The following is a 13,174-nucleotide window of genomic DNA, read 5'->3' as shown; positions in this document are numbered from 1 at the left end:
GGGAGTTAGACTCATTAATTATTCTAATGTGCTTCAATGGGAGTAGCTGTGATGGATTGGACATTTCCTCCCTCTCACTATCTCTGAGAGGATATGGTTGAAGTCTGTGTTAAATTCTGATAACATTACTTTTCTCCTGCTTTCTCACAAGCAGCCTCAGGAGTCGACGCATACTAAGATTACCCCGAAGGGCATAGTTTAGTGTTTTATCTGGAGCTGTGAGCTGCGAGGGGCAAAGAGCCACTCCCCAGGAGGAGGGTCAGCATGGCAGAGACTGAGAGAACATCTTTAATATCAATTAATCTCCTGTCTGCCTCTCTGTCCTCTTACTCTTCCTGTCGTTTCTCCTGTCTCTCACTATTGCAGAAGCTTTTTGAATATCGTTCCAACCCGAAGAATCTGTTTGTGTGTTTTCTTTATATATGCCAGTGTCATATAGCCACTTTAGTTAAAAAAATCTGATTTAAAGGGCATTCCCATCATGCCACAGCCAGGCTTTAGAATTGCAGTATAAACCCGTTAGCATGTAATCACTATGACATGCCCACAAACTCACATACAGACACACGATTAATGGTCACTCCTCTCTCCCTCTCTCTGGGTTTAATAGTCGTTCATGATGGATTCTCTTTCTCTGCCACTGAATAGCTGCTCTGGCAGGTTTCACAGAGCCACCACAGACCCGCAGTTAGATGTTTATACAGCAGAAGGATAGTGAAATACTTGTATTTTGAATCTTCTTCATTAATAGATTATACTGACTGCAGTGTTTTCTGTTCTGCTGTAGTTTAAGAGCATTGCTTTAATGTTACAAATTCTAGCTTTGGCCTTGACATTTTTATTGTGATGTCATGTGATGTATGTTATTAGAATCCTTTATTTATACAGGAAAAAATCTCTTGAGTCTTATTGTCTGTAACATACATTAAGAAAACAACAACAAAAAAACAACAATACAATCTACTAAACGAGCAGAAAAAAATACTGAATTATTTTCAATTGGGAGAAAAATGATACAGTACATGGTTTTCAAAGGGTTTTATCTTTTATGAAATAATATCTGGACAGTGTTCTGACTTTTATAATCAGGCCCCCTAAAGTCATTAGAGCCTCTCACTGCTACTACAGATACAACCAGTTATGCACATCTACAGAACTAGGTCTTATTCTTCTTTGTAAAATAACTCACTCAGTCATATTAGATGAAGAATATTTGTTAAGCATCAGTTTTCAACTCTTGGCACAGGTTTTGGATTTCTGGATTTAGGTCTGGACTTAGACTGAGCCATTTTAACACATGAATATGCTTTGATGTAAACCTTTATGTTGGACCTCTGGATGTGTGTTTTCAGGTGAATTTTGCCTCTTTCTCATATATTTCCCAGCCTCTGACTCACAGGTGTCAAACTCCAGTTTCAGGGCCACTGCCCTGAAACTTTTAGATGTGCCTCTGTTACACCACACCTGAATAGAATTATTAGGTCATTAGCAAGGCTCTGGAGAACTTATCTACACAAAAAGGAGGTAATTAAGCCATTTCATTCCAGTGTTTTTTATCTGTGGCACATCTAAAAACTGCAGGACAGTGGCCCTTGAGGACTGGAGTTTGGCATCCCTGCTCTAACTGGTATACCTACATGATTGCTCTGTACTTAGCTCCATCCAGCTTTCTGTCAACGCTGACTGGGTTCCCGGTCCAAACTGAAAAAGCATCATGACATGATGCTGCCACCACCCCACCCTGCTTCATCGTTAGGACTGATCTGAGTCAAAAAGTTTCCTTTTCCTTTTCTTTTAGCCACTCTTCTTAAGAGCCTTTTCTTACATAAAGGCCAGATCTGAGCAGTGCAGAGCTCAGATCTGTTACCCTGCCGCAGTTACCCTGCCGTCAGATTCTCCCACCTGAGCTATGGATCTCAGCAGCTCTTCCTTAGATTACAGAATGAACTTTAACCTTTCTGCTGTGTTCGTGGATCTTCAAAGATGCTGGTTGTTCTTTAACAAATCTCTGAGGCCTCCACAGAACAGCAGTACAGGTTGCCTCCATTTACTTAGGTGAGTTCTGAAGGCAGTTGCTTTTGATAGATTTTATTGAAGAGTATCAGAGCAAAGGAGACTGAGTACAAATACATGCTTTACTTTAAATTATTATTAATTTTAATAATTTACTTATTTATTTTTGTACACAACTGTCCACTCTTCTGTGTCGGTCTATTTCATAAAATACCAAGAAAACACAGTCAGGTTTGTGGATACATGTATGAAAATGTGGAAAAGTTTAAAGGACATGCATACTTTTACAAAGCAGTGTGTCATATTTATCAAAATTAAATAATCAAATGAAATCAAATAATACCTAAACCCAAGCAAGGTTAGTCATGTTGACATCTCAGATTTTAACACATTTAAAACAATGTTGAATAAAAGAAGTACATGTGATGTCTGATAGAAGAATTGTTTCAGATAAAAGATGCAAGTGTGGTACTCAGTCACTGGAGTGCCTGTTGCAAGTTAAGATATTAATATGGATAAAATGTCAAATTTTCATGAGATTCAATCTGCTTTAATCAATAAATGGTGCTGTGTGTTGTGAGGTCGAACTGATTAATGTGAGAGGAGCTAACTGGCTTCTGGACCTATCATTGTTTAAACCCAGTTTGTAATACATCATTATTAAGTCATTTCATAGGCAATAATATGCAAAATACATAAATGCAAATTGCAACATATTGGATGTCATTATTTGGAGAAATTAGGTCATCTTGCAGCTTAGCACAGATGAGTTGGTCTGACATTTAGATTCTGCAGTATAAGCAGATATTTTTAATTAGAAAAAGATCTGAACAGGACATAAAATGTTGAACAATGGAGCTGTAGGAAATATTTACAACTATGCTTTGTTGAGAAATCCAATGGAGTTTTTTATTTTTTTACCTCTTCACTTACATTTTCACTTCCTGTTATTGAACTACTTATTTTGTCTGTGTACCTGTGTTCAGTTCCCACAGCACCTCCACAGGAAGTGGAAGTTGTAGCTGTTAATTCAACCACCATCCGTTTCACATGGAACCCTCCACCTCAGCAGTTCATTAATGGTATCAACCAGGGTTACAAGGTAAGCCCTGAATATGTGTTACTGTAACATCCCTCCATATGTTTACTTTCCTCTTGTAAGGTGTTTCCTAAAACAGTACAATTCAGATTTTAGAATTTTGCAGTGATAGAATTTTTCCCTAAAAAATACATTTATAAAATACACGTACAATTTACACTTTTTTTTTCCCCTAAAAACGAATCAGTTTAAAATTGCTAAAGTGTTGCTGGCTGGAATGTTGCTTATTTGTCTGTTCCATTTTTTTTTTGTCAGAATTGTGATTTAAGTTGGTCAAAGCTACAAGTTGGAGTTTTTGCAATTTGTAGCTTGTAAAATTCAACATGGATTCTATAGGTTTAAAACACAGCAATGATTACTGGAATAAGAGTATTTTAATGTCTGTTGGTTTCATTTTTGCTCACAATTAAATGTTGTATTTGACAAATGTGGAGAAAGACATTGTTGTAGGCTTGATTTGGTAACCATATGTCTGATATCTGAACAGAGCAGTTAACAAACCTCACTGGTTTTTCAACGAGGATTAGGGTTCACTCTGCTATTTTCTTCTCTGTGCTTATTAGATAAACTGAGCACTAATTCTAAGTTTATCTTCCCATAGTGAGTGTACTTCACTTTTACCTGGCAGATGAAAGCATCTCAGTTACCAGCAGTGGGACTTGGACCACAGTTTGAGACTCTTGAGTTTCCAGATCTAAAACAACCAGTGCTATTATAAGTATTTCAATATCAATTATTTATTAGGTCATTTATCGTGGTTGATGCTCCTAAGTAAAGATATTTTTTCAAAGTTCAAAAGAACAGAACATTGTTGTAAAATGGGTGATCTGTGAGTGTGTTTATGTAGGTCAATGTTTGGAACAAAAATACATTATCCAGGAGTTATTACACAATGGTTATTTTCCTAGGACCGCTGGGCTGTTGTTTACTCATCCGCTCAGCCAAGCTCAGTCTGGGGTCAGTTCCAGGAAGAAATAATGAGCGCTTTAGAGGAGAGATAGAGATCATTTTTAGGAAGCAGAACAGGAAGCACAATGAGTGCAAGGGATGAATTGTGTGAGTGATCCTCATGTGTCAGTTTTAGAATTGAATTTAGTTGGGGTTGCATTGTGGCACCATACCCCTCCAAGGAACTGATTAACATGACAAAAAGAACGCATCACATTCTCACTGCACGTCACTGCAAGTATGTGTGGGGGTCTCTGTTTTACGGAGAGGATATTGTTGTCTCTCTGCCTTAATAAATACTATATGGTTTTCTATCCCTTTTCATGATGCTTTCTGTTAGATGTCTCTGGAAAATCAGATCCACCACTGCAAATTCATGAAGCTTTTCAGTGTGTGTGTGTAGGGTGCACGGGGGCGTGCATGTGTGTGCATCTTGTTGAAAGGGCAGTAGATAATAATATTAATTAAAAGTGAAAATGAAGCAAAACCTCATCTCATTTAATCTCCCCCACACATCATTGACTATATACAATACAGTTAATAACATAGCTGTAAACTCGTCGCCAAGAACCAAAGACTCCTCTCACAAGTTTCCTCTTTTCTACTTGCATGCCCTTGGAAGTGACTTTACTCAGTGCAGAGCTAATAACATTTACTACCTACTTACCTACCTATCATAAATCTTTCAGTCTGTCTGTCTATCTATCACCCAGTCTGCTATGAGCACTTTACGCTACTGTTCATGCTCTTTAGCGATCTTTGGGTCTCGAATTCTGCCCAGCCAAAGATCCTCACATGACTATATCAAGGAAAGACCTAAATCCTCTCAGCATCCTTTGAATGTGGAATAACACAAGGTGCCTGAGGATATCAAATCAGCACTTTTTTTCAAAGTACCCAAACTACACTGTGCAGAAAGGAAATCATAATAGAGGACCTTATTTTACCATGACAGCATTGGTGCTGCGGTGTACCCTGCAGGCAGTGGGAAGAGCAGCCACTCAGATATCTCTGGGTATCACTGGCTCTTTTGCTATGAGATTTATCTATTTCCTTTTTGGAGAAGTTTGCACTGCAAAGTAGATCAGTAACAGTTTGAACCCAGGGGATGTAGATTTGCTTGAATCCTTCAGCAGACTTCTACTGTAGCTTTGTTTAAATGACAGATATAAATATCTTGATCTGCTAATTTAATTTTAATTATGCATGTGAATTCTTACTGTGGCAAGTTTTAGTTTTTCTTCACTGAACAAACCACGTGTTTCACCAGTTGTCTACAGATGTAAGCACAAGGCTCACTGTTGACCTTCACCTATAACCAATCTACACCAGCCCCTCCAAATGTATTTCCAATACATTTAAAGATTGAATAAAACCTCATGAGAGAGAAATCTAGATGTACATTCTCCCATGTGGGGCAATTCTACAGTCATAATTGTCTTTTTAGTTAATTCACTGGTGCCACATTTTCTATTCACGTCAATTTGGTTTATTTTCATAGTGCCAATTAAATTAAATTGAGCGACAGATCTGACTTTTATGGAGAAAAAAATCAATTCAATACAATCATACAATCAGATTCACATCCAATTAAATATATTTCAATGAAAGTGTCACTGACACGATAAAACCACTTACATTATCTAAAAGCTATTGTACTTTCATTCTGTGTACACAAAAGCTTTTAATAATAAATATTTCTCACAGATTACTATAAATGCAGAGTGTTTCTGTACTGGGTTAAAAACCAGGTCAATCTAAGGTTAAGTCCACAGAAGCAGAGAAAGTGTGAACGATTTAAGCCAAGATTTGAGAGATTTGTCTGTGGTTTTTGAGGAAGAAGCTAAGTGGAGGCATAAAGAAGAAAGAGCTGTTCTATTGAAGAACAATATCTGAGCCATATTGTTCATCAAGCAATGATCACTCCACGTTTCTGGGGAGGAAGGGTCTGATGGTGAAGTTTTGTAGGTGGACATCTGTTGCCTCCAAATCATGGTAATAAACAGATCTACGAAAATAATAATTATTCATGTGTAATTCTGGTTTAATTTGAATAATCCGGTTACTTTAAAGTAACTGTTCAAATTCTGTGTGTTCCAGCATATTAATGTTCTGATCATGGTGTTTATTATTTAGCCTTCCTGTTCCTCCTATTTCCAAGTCTTGAGTCTGATAACTGTGTAATATTTCTACTAGGTATCAAGATCTTGATGTATAAGATCTCATGATATTGAAACAAAATAATATTTCTCATTTGTTTTGTCAATTGGTGGAAATGTGGAAATAAATCAGAGAACATTTAGGCACACACTATTAAGGAAAGTGTCTAGAGATCTTTTTTTTTTTTTTTTAAATAATGTCTATAGATAATTTTTAGATTTTTTTCCCCCTCTATATCTGGGAGGGTAGCTCCCCAGCACCCCGTATGGACCAGCTCCCTCTGGTTAACACATTTCCAAAACAACTATGAGCAATTCAGCATACATTCGAAGGCAAAGATTAAATATGTGGAAAAGCATCATCTCCTCACTCTTGACTGTGGCTGTTAAACACTTTTGAAAGCCTGATATTTGGACTGAAGAGAAGAAAGAGTAAGAGAGTAAGAATGGTGGGGGTTATAGAGAGGTGTTTCAGACATCTTGAAACTAACCTCGGTGTAACAGTGAGTAAGACATCAGGTTTTAGCTTGTTACCTTTTCCTAAGGAGCTTCAGATGTTGACGACCCATCTTAATGTTGCCTGTGGGTAATCACCGATTAAAGCCTGACAGCATTCGCATTTTACAGTTTGTTGTTAGCTAATGTTAGAAACTCCAACAAGAGTTCTGTTTTTTATTCTAAAACAAGACTGACTGTAGAGACAATAAATCTTTTATTAGGTTTATAGTTGGATGGATATTAAGAAACAGTTTTTCTTATTAGTTGCTGTTGTGACTGACAATGCTTATGAGGTACAATCGACAAGCAAATAATTAGAATTCAAATATCTTTTCTTGGAAGGGAACCTGAAATGTTTTTGCTGTTTATTATTTTTAAACTAATATAAGAAGATTCACCAGAGCTTGTGTGGAGGCGCAATTATGTGTGTGCTTACAAAATGCAATTTGAGTTATTCCAGAAATGATTCCCTGGCCCGAAGTCCCCGTGACAAATACAAAAATGTAGATTGAGAATAAATTACTGCTGCAGGATTCTGATAAGATGTATTAGTTATTGTTTGTGTCACCTGCTGTTATTTTCCTAAATTACCACAGCTCCTGGTCTGGCCGGAACAATCTCCTGAGGAGGTGAGAGTGGTAACCATCACTCCTGACTACCCTAGCTCCCGGCACACAGGATTAGTCAGCGGTCTCAGGAAGTTCACCTGGTACTACGGTTCCACTCTCTGCTTCACCACACCTGGAGACGGCCCCTGCAGCGCACCCACCCTTCTGCAGACACACGAGGACAGTAAGTGTCAGTCGCACATGCAGTGTACAGCTGAAAACTGTATATTTCAATATCCTAATAGAATATGCACAATCTATGAAGACATATTTTTTTATTATTGTCTGACATTAAATAAGGTTCATTCTTTCCTGTTTCAGTTCAGATTAGTAAAATTATTTCTGTTTTCTAAGTCCCAGAATGAAATTTTGTTTAATAAGTTGTTAGTATTCTCTTAGACGTCAGAAGTTTGGATAGACCAAGATGCTTTGCACTATTAGCTGCTAACATCGGAGTTAAATGAAGGTCCACAAGGATGGGCAACATTAGGGCAACACCTCAAGTACACTGAATAAATCAACCAAAGTGTAGAGTATTGTAGGAGAACAAGACTGAAAACACTGACTGGTGTCATGTTCAAAGGGAGGGGTTCAGTACTGACATGTTCTGCAATGTCACTTAAGCCCTTTTCCACTGGCATGGCTTTAAGCGCCGGCCAGATTCACCTCCATTTGTAAACCCTGTGCAGTTGCTCCCAATCGTTTGGAACCACCTAAGGGGGTATTGCTCCCAAGCAACTTCATTGGTAGCAAACTGCATCTGTTGACTGGCGCATACATTCCTGAACATATTCATACCCACATGGTGAGGAACACACTGCCAATGGAGATAGAACTGACTGAGACATTACCTGGCTAGAGTGACACTTAACAACAGAGAGGTTAAGAGAGGAAAACGTTTTTACTCCAAAAGTAGCAGAAAAAGGATCATGGTAGTTTGCAAATCCACTCTGGGAGAAATACTTTAATTTGTGAATACATAACTTGTCGTCTGATGAAACTAAAATTGAACTGTTCAGCCTTAATGGCCATCTTGCACGTCTAAAAACACCATGCCAAATGGAAAGTACTAGCATGGCAGTGTCATATTGTGTGACTGCTTTGCTTCATGAGACATTGCTGCACAAAATCAGTAACATCATGAAGAAAGAACATTATTTAGATAGATTGAAGCAACATCTCAAGACATGAATCAGGAAGTTAAAGGTTCACAAAGCGTAAAGCCATCACAAAGATCTCAGTCCTACAGAACATTGTGAACAGAGAAGGGAAAGTGTGAAGGCCTACAAATCAGACTCAGAACAGTTCCACCAGTTCTGTCAGGAGGAGTAGGCCAAAATTCCAGGAAACATATTTGTCCAAAGGTAATTCAGATGCTAGAGGAATGTATGTAAATTTCTAAATTTGAAGAAAAAAATGTAATTATTCCAACATTTAGCAAATCTTTAAAAAAAAAGTAATCCTAATCAGGTAAGCTTTGGAGAATAAAGCAGATAAAACATATCTGCCTCACCCGCTGATTAGAATAAAACTAAGTACCTGCTTGTTTCTGAACCCAGCTGTTAAGTGTAATACCCACCTGTGTCCACAATACTGTACATTACAAGCCACATTCACCAACACTTTTTCTAATCTCTTAGGATCTTATTTTCCTTTCACTCCCATCAGTATTTTTGTCAAATTTCTTTTATTCCTAGTTTCCCCGCCACCTCTGTTCAATCTGCTGTGTCTTTTTAAGGGGAATTGATTCATATGTCTTCATGCGTACTGGTATTTATAGACCACTGTTCCATGGATAAACATAATAGCTGCCACTCCCAGTTACAAGAGCACACACACAGTCACACCATCAAATAAACACAATAGCCTTTAGGCAGACAGACAAGCAATTATTAGCAACCAGCAATTATTGAGTGGGAAAAGGATATTAGAAGCCAAGCATATACACACACGCACACACCCATCTCCACCCCCACACGCAAACACAGTGGTGGACTGGTATTGATTGGTTGCTAGGCGTGTTGCAGGGTTAACGGTGGGTGTAATTCTGCTTGATGATAGCTTTTTGCATGTGTGCACGCATGTGATTGTGATTGTGTGAGAGTGTTATTGAATGTCTCAGATGAATAGCTTAATCGCTCTGCAGGGAGAGGGGTTAGAGAGCTATGGATGAAATGAGAAATGACTGGATAACATGCATACATGGCTGTTAGGGGTTTGCTGGTCAATGCAGATGTGATGGGAATGTGAATGAAGCCTACGCTACTTTACAAATGTCTTTTTAGCCCTTAGACATTTTAATATTTTGTCATATTAAAACCACAAACGTCAATAATAAATCCTAATTTTGGGATTGATTTTAGGTGATTGGCCAAAACTAAGTAATATTTAACAAGGATTAGGAGGAACGAATAGGGAGCTGGTTTAAATTCTTCTTATTTATTTTTTGCCTATTCAAATTTGTAAAATATCTCATGCCGAGGCAGACTAGATGGATAGTGTTTATGAACATCAATTTCCAAGCTTTGCCACAGAGATTCTGAATGGACCATTCTAACATTTCATAATTCAATATGCTTTGATCTCAACCGCTAAATTATTCTTTGTTGCAGCTCAAACTGGCGCAGCTCATGGTGGGTGCACACGGGTGTTCCTGCTTCAGTTGTCATATCCATCCTAACCTGTTATTTTCAGCTTCAAACATTTTCCCGGTTCTATGTTCAAGCAGGGCTGTTTCCGGATTATGGCTTGCCGGAAGGGAGTCGCATGATGACGTAGTGATGTCATCAGAGCGTTTTCCATTAAATTGAGTATTGTATTTCTGATCACAAGTTTATTTATATATATTTTTCCTCTTTTTCCTCAATATTATTATTTATTATTATTACTTTGTATACTTTAAAAGTTTATTTGAGTTAGAATTGTTTAGTTTTTTTTTGCTTGTGGGCGGAGCCGGTGGCTATAAACCAGGGCTCCTCACCACAGGGAAGTCAGTCTGTGGTTAGACTCCTGGCAAGTCCCACTGAAGGTGATGGACTCTTTCACTGAAGGTACTGCTGTTTGTATGTTTTTAACTTGCCTTGGACGTCCTTTGTATATATTCTGTACATCTCCTCTTTGTTCACCTGAAGAAAAGCATAATAAATTTCACTGAAGTGATTTCTGGCCTTGGCCAGTCATTTTTGTTTGTCCAAGTCATAATAGAACCTCATCACAGTCATATGTAATATTCCAATTTTCAATGTTATGTTTTCATTTGCCGTTAAGTGGAAAATCAATATAATTAACGTTCTGTCAATCATCTGTGTAATTAATCAATATAATGTATTTCACTTAGTGATACAGTTAGTGAAATAAATGGAATTTTTTTATTTGTTAAGTGGATCTGTAAAATCTGCCCTGCCTTAGAAAAACGTTCCCACACCATGATGCTGTCATCACCATGTTTCATCATGAGGATGGTGGATTCAGGGTGTAAATCTTCTGCCACATCTAACTTTTTAAATATAAGTTTCATTTAGTTTACCTTTTTCCATGCTTAATGTATGGCTTGTGTCCAACTGCAAACATGACTTCTAATGCGTCTAACGATTTCTTCTTGACACTGTCCCAAAAAACCAGAGTTGAGAAGTGCACAGCTAATAGATGGGTTTATTGGTTGATGTAATGATTTGCAAGAATTGAATGTGTTTTTTGTTTCTTTTTTCAGCACCTGGATGTGTTCGCTACCTGAGCTTCACTGAGATCCTCGACACATCCCTTCGAGTCAGCTGGGCTGAGCCACAGGACAAGAATGGCATCATCACTGGTAGAGCATAACATCTTGGCAGTGTATAATCACCAATCATATGTTCTATCTGCCTCCACATCCCCCTCCATAATCAGAGAACTTTTATTCCAGTATATTATTTACCACTCTATCATGAGACACGGTTCAGTAAGTTGTGACTGTCTGTTCCCACAGGAAATTAATATGTGCAATAGAAGGAAAGAATATGGACAATTTTTTCCAATTAAAACATATTTTTCTGAGGTGGAAATGTACGGTCGTGAAAATCTCTAATTGAAGCAGGATTGTAAAGGCCCCTCTTCAACCCTGTAATGTTAAGAGTTTCCTCCATATTCTTTCACATCCAAAGACCCCCCTTTATCACTGACATTATGTTTGTTTACAACTGATTCATCATCAGCTAATCCCTTCCCTCTGCAGTTTGTCTTTCCACATTATTGCAAACATGCCGTCATCTCACACGTCTCAACACCCAGGGTGTTGTTTGTGCGGCACATCACTGAGCAGAAGAGCCCCCTCATTTATTTTTCCTCTGCTTCTCCGTGGGTCTGTCAGATGATGATGCTGAGAAGCACAACAAGATGCTGGGAATTAATTATGTGTGTTAAGAGCGCATATATGTGCTGGTTTTGGCGTAGTGGCCAACATTCACCCCAGCAGAGGTTTTACAGTCAGCTTCCACACTCAGACAAATGGGAAAGTGTGCATTCAATCAAGGTCACCTTGCACATTTACTCTTTTCTCCTCAACCTGTTTTTCATCCAGAACCTAGTAAGCCCACAGATAGATGAGGGACCGGTTGCTCTCCTTAGGGCTTTCCACACAAGTGGCCTCATCACACACACATTTGAGTGTGGTGGAGTGTGATACATGACTGTAAAGATGCAAAGGGACAGACAGGAATTTTGGTTCTACTTATTCCTCCCACACTCCCTCCTCCTGCTTGGCTCTAATCCTCTCATTGCACAGCGCCTCACAAAAGCGGTCATACACCTTCAACTTTATAGTGTTTCATCACGTTATAACTGTATATATCAGTGCATTATATTGGTATTTTATGTGACAACAAATCAAAGTAGTGCAGAATTACAAAGTGGAAGGAAAAAGTATGTTTTTTACAAATGAAAATAAGGTGCATTCCCAGCAGCCCTGTTCGGTCCACATTAATTGAACTCTAGTTTGTTTAACTAGAATTTTTGCTTCGTTTGGGGAGGTGTGAATGTGTAATCAAACTCTAAACTGGACCAAAAAAATCTCATTTTGGTCCACCTACAAACCAAGGTATTGATTTGTTTGAAGTGAACTCTAGTGCAGTTTGAATGCATATGTGAACGCCAAGCGGACCACAGACGCTTCAAAAGCTGGAAGCAAACTACAGCATGTGGTCTTTTACCAAAGACAAAAGAGAAATCTTACAACCACTAAACTCTGACACCACTCCATTTGTGCTTACATTTTGAAGGGAGTTGCAGTCTTTGGTTCATTTCCTTCAGTAGTTCTTAGTGCAGTGTTACAGATGGTGAGGGGAGTAGACAGGTTTTTCAAAGGATTTGGATCGTTTGACACAGAACAGTGTGAATGCGAACCACAGCAGCTGAAAATGTAGCATATGTTGCAATTTTAGTCCCAATTAAACCAAGCCCACTGGACTATCAGATTTTTTAAAACAAAAAAACCAGCTGTGAATGTACATTCAGCCCCCTTTACTCTGAAATCCCTAAATCAAATCCAGTGCAAGCAACTATACTCAGAAGTCAACTCCTGTACTTCATTTAATCTCAGTATAAATTCAGCTGTTGTATGTGAGCCTCATAGTTTTCTTAGAGAACAGTAGTAAACTAACAGCATCATGGAGACCAAGCAACAAAGCAGATAAGACAGGAATAAAGATGTGGGGAAGTTAAATGCAGGATTAGGTTATAAAACCTTATCCTAACAACATGAACATTCCACCTAAACATAAAGATAACAGCTGAATTATCAGCAAATAATGCAAATTGGAGAGTGATAGAAGAAGAAAATGTGAAAAAATATCCAGTTTGTACTCCAACAACCTAAC

The 13,174-nt window shown here is 38.2% G+C and overlaps 1 protein-coding gene across 1 annotated transcript in view; it reads left to right on the top strand.

Annotated features, from left to right (window-relative positions):
• LOC102237391 (protein sidekick-1) overlaps window positions 1-13,174 on the top strand; it is a 487,074-nt gene that overhangs the window by 407,469 nt on the left and 66,431 nt on the right. The window contains exons 18-20 of the mRNA XM_023333436.1: window positions 3,000-3,115; window positions 7,314-7,509; window positions 11,035-11,133. Of these exons, the coding sequence (XP_023189204.1) occupies window positions 3,000-3,115; window positions 7,314-7,509; window positions 11,035-11,133 (411 nt within the window). The remainder of the gene's footprint in view (window positions 1-2,999; window positions 3,116-7,313; window positions 7,510-11,034; window positions 11,134-13,174) is intronic.

Source organism: Xiphophorus maculatus, chromosome 5 (genome assembly GCF_002775205.1).
Source record: "Xiphophorus maculatus strain JP 163 A chromosome 5, X_maculatus-5.0-male, whole genome shotgun sequence".
Taxonomy (NCBI): Eukaryota; Metazoa; Chordata; class Actinopteri; order Cyprinodontiformes; family Poeciliidae; genus Xiphophorus; species Xiphophorus maculatus.
Note: the sequence above shows the minus strand (reverse complement) of the source record. Positions and strands in the feature narration are given on the sequence as shown.